Source organism: Atractosteus spatula, chromosome 11, assembly GCF_055471065.1.
Source record: "Atractosteus spatula isolate fAtrSpa1 chromosome 11, fAtrSpa1.hap1, whole genome shotgun sequence".
In the NCBI taxonomy this organism is placed as follows: Eukaryota; Metazoa; Chordata; class Actinopteri; order Semionotiformes; family Lepisosteidae; genus Atractosteus; species Atractosteus spatula.
Window position 1 is genome coordinate 32,391,537 of NC_142716.1, and position 14,356 is coordinate 32,405,892.

The 14,356-nt window shown below is 39.4% G+C and overlaps 1 protein-coding gene across 10 annotated transcripts in view; it reads left to right on the forward strand.

Moving 5' to 3' along the window:
- Positions 1–200: 200 nt before the first annotated feature.
- Positions 201–14,356, forward strand: part of nfia (nuclear factor I/A) — a 205,887-nt gene continuing 191,731 nt past the window's right edge. For 6 of the 10 annotated variants that reach the window (XM_088927538.1, XM_088927545.1, XM_088927544.1 and 3 more), the window contains exons 1-2: positions 4,647–5,232; positions 13,669–14,200. In XM_088927538.1, coding sequence (XP_088783664.1) covers positions 5,206–5,232; positions 13,669–14,200 — 559 coding nt within the window. In that variant the 5' untranslated portion in view covers positions 4,647–5,205. Of the gene's footprint in view, positions 584–3,647; positions 5,233–13,668; positions 14,201–14,356 lie in introns of those variants that run through there. The other 4 variants (XM_088927539.1, XM_088927543.1, XM_088927540.1 and 1 more) reach the window with 4 other exon arrangements.

Genomic DNA, 14,356 nt, shown 5'->3' on the forward strand with positions numbered 1-14,356 from the left:
CTCTGCAGCAGCGCAAACAAACCAAGCCAGATCCTCCGTCGCAGGAGCAGAGCGCTGACCCGGTCCGGCCGGCTCAGCACAGCTCTCCGGCTGCTGTGATTTGCCAATGCGCTCGGAGGGGAGGAGGGGGCAGAGTGGCGTACCGCCGCCGCTCCGATACTGCGTGGTTACTATGCAAATTGCGGCGATTGCGGAAATAAACAAGGGGGACTCGTTGAATCGATTGCAACTTCTGCACAAAGTCTAACAAACCGAGCAAAGACAGGCAGAGAGTGTCTAGTGAGCCAGCCAGCCAGCCTTGCCAAGCTTGGATCGCTTTCAAAAAATCAAAGGGGAACAAAGCTTATTTCAAAATCCTTTCTATTCGGAATTAAAAAAAAAAAACAACAAGCAGCAACTGGCCAGATTTTTTCCTTTCTTTCTCTTCCGGGTTTTTTTCTCTTTTTTTTTCCTCACAACGGCTGCAAGTTTATAAGAAAAAAACATTTTTTTTACCTTAAAAAATAAACAACAAAGGTGGCTGAAAATGAAGCACTTCGTCTCAACCTTTTAAACTTTCTCACGTACTCTTTACATGGCAATGGTACGTGCATATGTGTATGAAGTGTTATTTTATTTAGCAATCTAGTTTTTAAAGCATTAAAAGAGCAGTGTTTAACGCTTGCAATTAAACTGTTTATTACGTAGAGCTGCCGCTAGGACAATTTCGTACAATTTGTATCTAGTATCAGTGTGGTACTGTAGATAGTTCGCCAGATCCTTTTTTAGTTAGCGTCAGGGAAAGTGCTGAGCTTGCCAGACTTCCCTTGTAGTGTAACGCTTGCTCTGTCCAAAAAAATAATATTAGAAAAAAGATCTTAACGTTAAGTGCTCGCTCCGCAGAGTCGTCTGACTTCACCGGTCAACCTAATGGAAAAAGGCTTTCTTGAGGTGCTTGAGTGATAGGGGGCTCCTCCAATCAGCTTGGGCGTAGTTTTAAAGGGCTGGAAGACTGCCCAATCAGAGAGCGGCAATACGTGAAAGAGAACGCCTTCTCCGGAGTGGGTGGGATCCGTCTGGTTCGACTTAGCCTAACTCTGCAGGAGGTTCTGTATAGTACAACCTGTCAAATATACAAACTTCTCAAGAAGTTTCATAGCGCGAGTAAACCACTGCTATCATTTAGATCTTTGTTACGTCGGCTGTCTTTGGCTAGGGGTTTAGTGGCGTTTTTGCTTATGCTTGTACTGTGTTGATTTTTTTGTCTTTTTTATGAATTAGATTGTACAGCATTTCCAGCAGCTGGCTTGAGTTTTATTTTTCATCTTAGGCTGAAAAAAAATCCATGTAGCGAACGGACCTGATTTAGATAAGGATGCAGTGTTTACCAATTGTTTTTTTCGTGGATAACGATAATAGCGCATAGTACACAGGAAACTGCAGCATTTTCGAATTACTAATGTGCCTTTACAGCGTGGGTCTTTTTCGGCTGTTTAGATTACGTTTTGACTTCGTGAACAAAAACGCTGGTATGCTGATATAATTGGGTTGTTGGCTTCTCTCCCTTACTGCACCGGCGACCCGCTTCGTAGTGATTCTGAACTGGGACGTCACCTAGCGGGATATTATCGCGCGCTTGGTTGCTTGTGAACACTCAGACAAGTTCACGGACACGCAAAGCTAAGGCTTAGAAATATACAAACAGACCTCTGCTGTTCGGACAAAAACATGTTCTTCCTCAAAAGGACGGCATGTCTTGCGCATCACAGCGCTGGACGTTGTTTATTCGTGTTTACCACTCATATCTACCACTTATATGATCGGCTTTCTCTTTAGCCTCTAATTGATTTTCTAAGTAAAAAGAATCCCCGGACGTGCTATGGGACTACAGCTCCCACAACACTTCGTGTACATGCGCTACTGCATGTACGGTATCCTCATCTCATCCATTCCGGCGTTTTCGCTTCCCTGCAATTTAATTATTGTGTAAAAATTATAGCCAAACTGTCTAGTCACGCTTTATCTTCGCATAGAGCAAAGGGCTTAACACGGGACACACGCTGAAAGGAGAGCAACCCCCTTTTTCGCGTTTGACCGTCCTGTTCGTTTCTAGCGCCGTGTTTCTGAAGGTTTTAAGCGCCGCTGGGCAAGAAGCGTTTTCTGGGCAGTCTCGTGCTTCAGTCTCGGCTCTTGCGAGAAGATGGGGGGGGGGGGGAACTTGCCAGAACTTCTCAGTTTCCATTATGTGGATGTGGAATATGTCACATTTCCCCCTTCCTGCAACATCTCGCATGGGTTTTATGCACGTTCTTAACTCCGTGTATTAAAATAACGCCGTTCCTTGCTGCTGCTTTTGATGTTTTCCATCGTCATATCCCAGTCAGAACTCATACCGCCAATGCTTTGGGATAACTTCACTGCTGCCAATCAGTAACCTTTCAACCGACTCTAATTTACATGTATATTTCTAAAAATGCCAATATTATAAAAGGATCAATATAACATTTTGATATGGAATAAACCATCGGTTCTCCTTGTAGTGTTTACCATGTTTTATGTCTCAAATTGAAATGACTCGAACTGGCTATGGTCCTTCCCTGTAAAAAAAATAGCGGCATTCGAGATCCGTGGTCGTTGAACGTGAGACTTCGGTTTTTTGGAGTATTGACCTATTATGAGCTCAGACACGAATTACGTGCAGAAGAGAACGGAAACGCAAGACCATTACAGTTCTAACTGAAAATAGTAGCCGTGAGATGGCTGACACTCGAAGCTTTTTAAATAAAAGCACCACATTACCATTATTTTCCCTCCCTGCCAGTTTCATTGCTGATATAAAAAAAGCCCAAGATAAAGTCTGGTCTTTCGGATCCTCCCTCCCTGTTCCGTGGATGGTGGTTATTTTATCACACTGCGACCTGGTCATGTGCACAATTCACGCTTGGACCTCGTGGAACGTCCACTCCTCTAGAGCACGCAAACAGTTTAACTACTACTACCACTACTACTAATAAAACTCGACTGCAAGTTTATTCCGATCGGTTCTGGGTGCTAAATAAATGCTTCCAATATATTTCGGCATTTTCAGAAGCTCATGCACATGCACACAGTGACTTCTCCAAGACGGAGTGTGTTCGTGCCTCTCTTTCAGGCAGAATCTTGTCTGAAGGCGGTTGCTGAGATTAGAAGCGCACTGTGCACTTGAGCCTAGCTGTTATTGTTATTTCACAAGATGAATGATTTCTTCTGCCCGTTCAGAGTGTGATAGGGTTGTCATAATGCATGAGGGAAGCCTTTAAGGTTCTAGAATCTATTACGAGGATAGCTGATTATGTATAGATAGCATATTTGCACAATTCCATGCATGCGTGTTAATGTGTAGATACAGGTGTATTTTGTGCTGAAACTGCTTATTGTGCGTGTTTACTGTAGCACATATGTGCTGTGAACACTGCCACCTGATTCGAGTGGAAGTTTTTGAGGCCGTGTGTGACCCTGTTTTTAATAGCATGACTGCGACTTTTGGAAATACCGACCCATTAGTCTGTCACCTGCAATGACCACACTCACCTCGACGAGCCCCTGCATTTAGGATAAACATTCCCATCGATGATTCGCGGTGTTGTAAGCCTACTTTCGCAAAGTGTTAGCGTCGTGATCCTATCGCTGTTTCCTATGGGATCGCCGTACACTGGCTTTAAAGTGCATTCCGTGAGACGCGTTTTCGGTGCGAGTGGAGCGAATAATACCGTAACTCGGGGGTTTCGACTACACACAATCCGTCTATAAGAACGGAGCTTTGCCGAGTTTTTTTTTTTTTGGTGCCATAGACTGTAGAGGACACGTTCAAGACGAGCGAAAAGGCACAGGATGTTTGAATGTAACGCTAGAAAAGTTTAGCACTGGGTGCGATCTCGGCGCCTTGCCTCTCGCGAGCTGTGTTTCCACGCTCCTCTTTTACTCTGTCAATTTATACGTGTTCGGTTTAGGGTTTTGTTCTTGTCTGTGCATTGGACCATCAAATCGTAGTTATGAGGGATTTTCAGTGTAACTGTTTAGGAGGCAATTACGTGCCGGGGCAAGGGAGCTCGAGTTAATGATATGAGCGGCTGAAGTCTCTTCATTGTTCCACCTCTGGGTTTAGCAGTCTGGATGTGTCGCGAGCCTGGAAGCGCCGCATATTGCCCGTCCACAGCTGAACTTTCCTGACACTGTCACGTCCTAGCGGTACACGAGTGTTATTATCATTTTTTTTTTCTTGGCCCCGAAGGAGCATTTGAAGATATTTTTTTACAACTCTTTCCGCCTAAAGGATTCTTGTAAACGCGCGTTTATGAGTTTATCGATTTCTGGATTGTCGGTTTTTTGTTTTTGTTTGGGGGGGCGGAGGCTTCTGGTAGGTTTAGCAAAGGAGTTCAAGTCATCAGTGAAAAAAAACAACAAAAAGTATTAATGATGTAAAGGCAATTATCTAGCTCCAGCAGAGTGTTTGTTTTCCTGGGGGGCGGAGGTTTAGATTTCATAATACTGAACCGGATTCTTTTAAAGCATGCAGGTGCTATGATTTGAGCCATAACCGGGATCGCTATGTTCCTTAGATGGTATCCTGTTCTATTGTATATTTATTCGAGAGTTCGGTTAGATCCCACATGTTAGCCATGCAGAGCACTGTGAGCATACGGTTTGTCTTTAAAAGGAAACGCCGAGCATTTTAATGTCAAGAGAAGGGCTGGAGGAATGTATATTCCACAATCAACTGCAGCGGTATTTGCCTGACGAGATTAGATTGCAGCGTTCGGCGTTTTTCATATATTTTTAAATCTGGCGTGCGCTTTTTAGATGTTTTGTTGAGGGAATCCCTTGATACGCCGCTGGTGAAAGTTGTCTGATTCCTGTGTTAGAGGGCTGCACTACGGCTTTAACAGCTGAGTACAGTAAATGTGTATAGTGGAGAAGCTGTAACTCGAGGCGGGGTTAAAGTTCAGCTCTATGGAGCAGCGAAGCGCTGGTTGCAGTTCGCAGAGTTGGAAATGTGAAAGCAAGAAGCAGGCTTGAATTTTTTTCCCTCTCTCTCTCCCTCTCTCTGTCTCTTTTTTTTCTTTTCACACATACACACACAGAGGTACACACACAGACACCCACACACAATCACACACACACATACACGCATACACACATAACACACATATACACACACTTCCTAACCCACAATAAAACACAGCAGTCATGTATTCTCCGCTATGTCTGACCCAGGTAAGTGATTATTTTGGTTTCTGACTTACAGTTTGTTCTATATATGTATATTGTTTCCCTCCTACCAGCGGACGGGACAGCGCGATACAGTATGTAGCTAGCTCGCTTTAAGAAAAGTAACTTTGTGTCCATTAGGTGCTGTAGCATTCCAGTTCTGGCAGGGTCATCCGTGCAACCACATGGCTCTTGGCGCCTACCTTTCAATTAATATATTTTTATTTTAATGTAGTATCAGTTGTGATTGTGTTTTGGAAATTGCATTGCGTTACCCCGGTCCAGTTTAAAGATTGCGTTCGGTCATGATTTTTTGCTCTACGCCTCTCGGACGATCTGCTCGACTCGCAGCAACCCGTGCTTCCCAAACAGTCGTGCTTTCATTGTGTTCAGAGCGAGAACTACCTCGTCAAAGCATCGGATGTTTCGCCTTGCTTTTTTCAAATGTTATATTTGTAGCCATGACCGCTAAAAGTGATTGTTTTCTCGCGCAGTTCCATTTGGTGCACTGTCTCCTCGCTTTCAATTTAAACTTGACCGCGGCTGTCATGCTTTAACTGATCTGGGACACCATATCCCGGCAGTCTGCAACCACCGAAGCCTACTTCACGAAACAAAACATGCACTCTCTTAAAAAGCAATGGAGACAGCATTTCGGAATTTTTTGTAGAAAGGGCGTTATACAAAATCTAAACCGTTTTTTTTAAAAAAAAACACCGACTCTAAAAACCTTAACAACGTGGGAAGATTTCGCGTACTTTGAGTCTAGTTTGAAGAAAGCTGCCGCTCGAGCCCAGTTAAGGAGCACGAGACGAAGGCAGTGCTCGGGTTTGTGCTGCGCGTGTGAGATACGAGGATTCGCCTGAGATTTCACTTAGGACGAGTAACTACATTATTTCTGAGTGACAGTGCATTATGTACAACGTACTTCTTTACCGAAGCTGACTTTAGCAATAAAAACAGTTGCGCTGTCCTTATGTGTTTGGTAGAACGCTTTTCCAGGATTAAATGCGAGGACTGAGCGCTGGACTCTTAGATTCACGTGTTCTGAGATTATTATTATTATTATTATTATTATTATTATTATTATTATTATACAGAAACAGCATAGCGCCAAGGGGCTGTGAAGATCTGCAGTTGTAACTTCACTTCTCGCTTTCGGGTTAGCCTACTTGTTCAGTGCGCTTTCCAGGCATTGATGTGGTTTTTAGTTTATTTCTAATTTCATTAGAAGTTGCAGGCAGGAAAGAAGTGAAGAGCCTGGCGAAAGCACGGAACCGCTGAGATGTAGGGAGAAATAGCAACACACAATTACTGAAGTGCTAAACAAGGTGAGATGAGGTGAACTGGGCTCTTAATTTACTTGAGAGTCCCCCCGATCACGTCGGTAACATTCGTTCAGAAATACCCTTTCCGAAATACGAGGCGCTTGCAGGGGAATCGCAATGTATGGAGGATAATTTCGACCAGTTCTTTTCTATTCTTAGCTGGTCAGTGCAGCCAGAGGCCAAATTAACTTTCTTATAGGAATAAATAAATAAAATGTCTTAAATGTTTCTAGTCGTTAGATGATTAGAAATTCGTACTGTACCTCACGCTAGAAAGGACAACTTTAAAGCTTTAATGAAACTTAGAAATATTATTTTTTAAGATTTGCTGACTTTCTTCGTACATCATGTTATACGTAACGGCAACTAAATTTTACCTTTTAAAAATCCGAGTAACATTGCAGCAGTAGCTTTGTTTAATAGTGTCTGGGAATCTTTGTAATACGAAGTTTTCTTTTGTAGGTTTTTTTGGTTATGCTAGCAGTACATTTTCCTGAACGGAGGGGAAAGCTACCCATTTCTACAATATATTTAATATCATTGGAGGAAAATATCTTCAAAACTGTCCTATGTATTGTCAAATTGGAAGTCTTCTCCCACAATATCCTCACCCCTGCTTTGATAATCCAGGATTGCAATGCTGAGCTATACATACCAGAAATACTGCACAAATATATCATTCTAAGGATTTCTGAAAGTACAGTATGTTGTGTGGAAAAAAATCACTACCTTTGTATGTTGTTTTCATCTTTTTATGATGCTCAAATTTTAATTGACTTCATAAGGACATAAATATTATTTTGTAGTGATAACCCTAACTAACTTTACATTTTATGATCCACCATTTACCGTTGTAGTTTTTGTAGTTTTCTGAACATGAAAATCCTTTGGATTTTGCGTTTCTGAGTTCTGAAAGTTTCGGATGTTTCAGTAAAGACACAATTGTTGAAAAGTTTGATGTTTACTAACACACTGAATTGTAATTTCTCCAAAAGTCATAGGAAGGAGAGTTAAAAAGTGACATCCTGAAGTTGTTATTGTTTTGAAAAATATTTCACATCATAGGTATTTGTTTTGCACTAAATGGCACTAGGTTAGTGCAATATAATAGTTAAATTTTGCATACGTATATACTGTAAAAGAAACAAACTGTTGTCTGAGGGCTTTCCAAAATGAACAATTTGAGACACAGTTACTTTTATCTTTGCAATGTGATGTGAGATTGTTTTCTATATTGGACATTTTGCACATTTGCAAACTAATTTATAGAAAAGCAAGAGATAATCTTGTTGAGAAATGAGACTCTACTTGATTGGGAATCTGTATTATTGACTTAAGAGGTAAAAAGCGATCAGTTTCTAAATCACTGTGTTTTGCATATGCAACTGTGGCCTCTTTCCCTACAGCTCTGGGAGATATTTTTAAATTTTCACTGTGTCGTGGTCCAGGCCTAATGCAAACATACAGGATTCTAAGAGATGTATAACCACACAATTCTTACAACATCTAAATAAAAATAAAAAAAATTGGATTGTGAGTAAAACAAAAAATATTTTTTTATGTCTCTATGCTTTCTGAATGCACAAATGAGCGCTTGCAAAATAATTTAATTTTTTTTTTTAGAAAGGCATAAAATCGTACTGGAAATGTTACAACGAGCCTGCTTTCAGGAGCAACATTTGGAAACTCTGTTATTTCTGATATTTTTACTGCCCATAACTTTGGATGATTGTTTTTTTTTGGTCGAGAACAGTTTTCCCTTTAGCAAGCAAAATCAGTGTTTTTAAAACTGAAGCTTTCTACAAAGGGATCCGCTATTAAGTTATAATCAGGGATCCGTTATTTTTGCAAACTATATTTGAGATCACAGCAGAGGCAATAATTGGAGCTCTTTTAAAGAACTGTTGGTTTAATGCATTTAAAAAAAAAAACTGCAGCAGCTCAGGGAGCAGTAAGTTGTCCTGAAAGGACTCTGTGGCATTGATCCTGTTAACCTCAAAAGATGTACGTTATTCATGATCGATGTTTACAAAGCGCTAGGCCTTACTAGAAAAAAAGCAGTGGCTACATTAGAGCTGAAAGTTTTTTTTTTTATTTTCCCAGAGTAGAGTTAGCAAGGCTGCGCTGAGCAAGTTTCTATATACAGGGAGACTGCCGCAGTAGTATCTGAAACCAGCCTCTGCCGACTTTTTCATAATTAGTTCTGTGTGTTGTGGCATGCTGGTAACGTGGGTGTCAATAAAGAGGGATTACCATCATTTGTATTTTAAATTATAGTCATTTATGAAGAGTCATATAAAGGCTGTTATTTGGGGCATTATTGCTGTCACTAAGGTGCACAATGAATAAGCTTGCAGCTATGAACTCTACCGCTGTAAACATATCCACAGAAGGGCTAGCTTTGAGCATTAAATATTTTCAGGGTTTTTTTTATTACTGTGCAAGTGTAAAAATGTTTTTGTAAGCATTACTTGTGTACATAGATCATGCTTATGTATTACTTTGAAAGTGTGCCAATATTCTCTGCTACTGAATAAGAACAAAGAAGAAAACGTCAATTGCTCTTTCAGATTTCAGAAAGAACAATGCAGTTTCTCCGAAGGCTGTCTTGATGGTTCTGCCTTAACCACTCCGAGCCAGACAAAGTACATCATAGAAGTTTAATCTTTTAACTGGGCCTTGCCCATTACCTTTGCTGCATGGAAATAAAAAAAAAAACTTGGTGTATATGAATGCCATTTTTACATTGATGGAATGAACTATTCTGTCTCTCAACTGCCTTAAATGGAGAGGCCGTGGGAATTCTTTTCTGCTGCTTAGATTTGATTAATTTTGTGAGCAGGAAACACGTTTGCATATGCTGTCTGAAGCAAAGTAAAAGTACAGCCACACAAACAACTTTTCTGTAGCATTCTGAACGGTACGCCTTTCAGGGTAGGTAGGCTGGAGGAATCATGTACTGGATTCAATCCAACAGAAATCGATGCAAGTTTGGGGCCTAAAAGACCACTCAGCTGAGGTGTTATTTTGAAGAAAGCAGTTTTTACCAAACATCTCTGAAGACTAGTTTCAGAGTTTTAAAAAGAGAGCTTTGACATTAAGCTATACAAATCAGCTGATTTGTTTTTATATAAAGTATGTGTGCTTCATTGTGTCACATAGCTGTGAGCAAATCTTAAGGTCAGAACTGCACATCTCTACATGCAAAACAACGCAGATATATATGTATTATAATATAAATAATGTACATATGTATAGGTACATATATTTGTATTCAAGTATATATAAATAGCTATCTATATAAAATTCTACAAGGCAATTTAAGTACTTCAAGCGAAAACTCCGTAACAGGTGTATTTATTTTTCTAAACTTTTCCTCTTTGGTTTTTCCTTTCAGCTATTCCACAGCTTTATACCCTATAATATAGCATGCCATCACTTATAGTTCAGCTTTACTGTAAGTCAGCGTTTTATCCCTTAGTTTTTGCCCTGTAGATGAACTGAATACCGAAGAGGGTATTGCTGTCACTGCCTGCTGTGCTCTGTGGCAGCACTCGTACGCCTGCTCATGACAAAATTATAACCTGGCAAACCGGCATTTGTTCATGCCTGTACTCCACTTGGGGAACTAATTTTATTATTGTTGGACAGTACTTAATGCAACCTGAGGCTGCTTTCATTTGCTCTCTTGACTCATGTAATCTGTTATTTTGCGGTACCTGTAAATTTGTCGACATTTAGACATTGTTTTCCACCTCTTACATTTGATCTAATCTACGTGTCTGTCGGTCTTTGTATAGCTAGGGTCTTCAACCATATACTTGTCTCTGACCACCTGCATGTACTGTATTTTGCACTTTGTCTTTGCTGAATTGCGCTACGGAGATATGCAGTTTATATGGAAGAGAAAGATGGAGCATGCAATCCCAAAATTGCTGTTCCTAAATGGCCCAATTAAGCATGCAGAAAGCAAAAAATGTACCTAAGTCCGGTCCGCACTCTTCAAAAAGTGTTGCCCTTCGTGGTGAGCGTTAAACTCTTTGTCTGTAAGAAGGCTGTTGAGGGTTGTGCTTCGGAATGTTTTTCCCCGTGCTTATTTTTTCTTTGCTTTGTCTTCTGAGGAAATACAAAGTCAAGCAAGGGCTGCTGTAGCCATACCTTCCGCCTGATGTCGAAACGTAGCTTCCTTGACTTTTGATACTGGAAGTCAGATGAGTCCGTTCTGCTTGGGCCTCTATGTGTGTTGCAGAGCTGGGCTGTGCTAGAATCAGAGACAAGTGGTTGGGGTAGGCTCAGGCGATTTTAACAGACACCTTTTTCGCGCATTTTACTGTTTGCATTCAGTCCTCAATCCTGGAGGCAAGAATCAAGTGAAGTTTGCTCGTTATATACAAAAAAAGATTCAAAATGTGTACAAATAAAGCTGATTTTTGGACCTTTCAGGTTTGCATTCCGATTATATAATTATATCATTTTTTATCTAATTTATAAAGTTTTCTTATTTCCTAGTAGTATGTACAGGGACTAACACATGCAACGTTTAGAATTGTATTGTACTGTATGATCACTTGTCTTTTTGGTCTATATGAGTTAACTTATTTCTTTTTCTTTTTTTTGTGTTATCCGATCTAGGGTGAATTTAGTATCGCAAATAGTATAAAATAGTATTGCTCTATTATTTTATCCAAATTGCTCTATGAATGTAGGTGCTTTGTGTGTTTTAAAATAACAATAAGCAAAGTTTATAATGTTTGGATTAAATGCAAAATAAATTGGAACTGCTTTATGTGGACTTTAAAATCTCCTTTTTAAGGACTGTTACCTTGTGATAACATATTTTAAGCCCTTAGCTTTAAGGCCCAGATGTTGGCTTGTATGAAATCAGTATGACTATTATTAAAATGTAATGTAAATAATTACTTCAATGAAGCAAATCAATGCAATGGGCAGGAAGCTTATTTTTCAGCTCTCATTGATGATTAATTATAATAATGATTTGTTAGTATTATACGTCTTTGTATATATATGTATACAGTAGTTAACATTTATTAATTTAATATTTATATAATTTCCTTCTTCAATATTTTGATTTAGTCTTTTCAATATTTAAAAAAATATTTTTTGTCTATTTTGAATCGATGAATATAAATTTATTTGAAGCAAACTTTTTTTTAATTTTTGAGATGCATTTTAGTGTTTCTCAAGTGTACGTAGAAATGTAATTAGAAATGGAGAGATCTCTCCTAGGCCTGTTGCTCTGCAAGGGGCTGAGTTCCTGTTTTGAAGCCTTTTATCTTCCTTAAAATTTATATTTACAGATACACACATGGACTATAACATTTCTTTTGTGACACTGTTGATATGCAATATGAATGAAAGCTGACAGCAAATTTGTTTATTACATACTTTCAAACAATTGACTTTGTGTTTAGTAAAGAGGTATTTCTAGCAAACCTGTGAGTCAGTGTGTTGTTTATTGAAGATTTTAGGTCCGTAATTTTAAATCGTAGGCACCAGTTTCTAAAGAAACGTAGTCCCAGTGACACTGTATTGATTAGTGTTGATAAGGTATATTTTAAATATTATACATAAAACTAAATTACTCTAATTTTTACTCAGAAAAATATTTACCTTCTTAGGTACCTTTCTTTTTCCTTTTGAAAATAAGATAATGATTCTTGTTCCGAATTGCAAACAAGGAAAGCGAAGCCTAAATTATCCTCTTAGTTATAACGCGACCCTTAGCTTTATTTGTATTTTGAATAAAAATAATAAAAAAAAATATAAAAATGTTGCTGGTCAAAGTAAAATAGGGAAAGAACAGGTAAAGAAACACTTCCCAGAATTTACTCTTTATTACATTTATTATTTTTGTAACGTACAATGCAGGTCGTTTCGTAAAAACCTGAAAGCTGTCTTTTGGGCATATTCAAGAGCCGTCTGCAAAGTTAACTAATTAGTGCGAATGACAGGTGTGAATTGAAGGCAGTAACTCTCAGAATTAATTTACATTCTTTTGTAAATTTAGCTCCAAGAAAAACATGCCTGCGCTTATTCTTTGTGCTCGAGAATGAAGAGGCCAAGGCTTTGAAAGACTAAAAAGTTAGGCCAATTATTTTTGAATAAGCATATGCACTGTATGTCTATGTGTGTTTAGATCATAAAAAGATAAAAATAGATAAAATGCACAACAGCACCCTAGCTGGTCTCACTTCTTACCCTGTTCATTGCTCCTAGTCAGTTGCTGGTTGGACACATTCCTGATCGTCCTACCCATGTCTGCGTCTGCTGCCAAGCTGCTAAGATGTAACCTAAATGAAATACTTACTACACTGCTGGCCTAGCTAACAAAAAAAAAACCCACCTAAAACAAAATGCTTTTTAAGAATGAGCGACCATACATGCAAAATTGAAAACAAAATCTTTCAATCCCAATATAATTGCTATTTATAAAAAAATCCAAAAAAACTGTTTCGATTATCAGACCTTTTCAATCTTTGTTTTTTTTACACATTTATGTTTCTGGATGTGTTTGTGTGGGGATTGTGATGTTTTAGATGTTTAATTTTAGCAATATGCCTCTTGTTTTGTGCCAGAAAGCTTTTTTTTTTCTTTTGCCACTTAAAGATATTTAATGGCGAAAACGGTCAAAATTATTTGGAAGATTTTTTTTAATTTCCCATTTGTGTGCTGGTGCTTTTCAAGTTGTGTTTTCTGCAAGCTCAGATATACTTCCCCTCATTTATATTTAATTTTTGACTGCTCGAACTTGATATGTTTTTAGATGTTTTTTTTTTCTGATGAGTCCTTTGCATCCACTGGGATGGTTTGAAATATCGTGTTTGTGTGCCAGATTATTCTATTTTCAGTGTGTAAGCAGGCAGTGGTGTACTGAAACATTTATCTATTCAAATATCTGTTTTGCACCTGTTTCTAAGATGTCGATTCTAAAAATATCCATGCCTTCCAAATTGAATATATTCAGGTTCTGTTCAAGAGGTTTCTGTAATGCTGCTTGACTGAATATTTTTTTTGTTTGCATTTGACAGCAGGAAAAGTGTCGTGTGTATGCGATTGATAACACGTCTGTCCCGTTCCTTCCCTTCTCTTCCAGGATGAATTCCATCCATTCATAGAAGCTCTCTTGCCTCATGTCCGAGCGTTCGCCTACACCTGGTTTAACCTGCAGGCTCGCAAGCGCAAATACTTCAAAAAGCACGAGAAGCGAATGTCAAAGGAAGAGGAGAGGGCGGTCAAGGATGAACTTCTCAGCGAGAAGCCCGAAGTGAAGCAGAAATGGGCATCCCGGCTCCTGGCAAAACTGCGGAAGGACATCCGCCCAGAGTTTCGGGAGGATTTTGTTCTCACTGTCACGGGGAAGAAACCCCCTTGTTGCGTGCTCTCCAACCCCGACCAGAAAGGCAAAATGCGGAGAATTGACTGTTTACGTCAGGCGGACAAAGTGTGGAGGTTGGACCTGGTAATGGTGATTTTATTCAAAGGTATTCCCCTTGAAAGTACTGACGGTGAGCGGCTTGTAAAGTCCCCACAATGTTCCAATCCTGGGCTGTGTGTACAACCCCACCACATAGGAGTTTCAGTAAAGGAACTCGACTTATATTTGGCGTACTTTGTCCATGCAGTGGGTAAGTGCCCCCCTTTTTCAGATTTCTTACATTTTCATCGCACACGTTCATATTTCATTTTCAATTGTCCAGCAGTCTTTGCAGCCCCACGTCTAGAAACAAGCCTTTTTTGTTTTGCACTCCAAATGCTTACATTTTGTTTTCTGTGAGACGTAG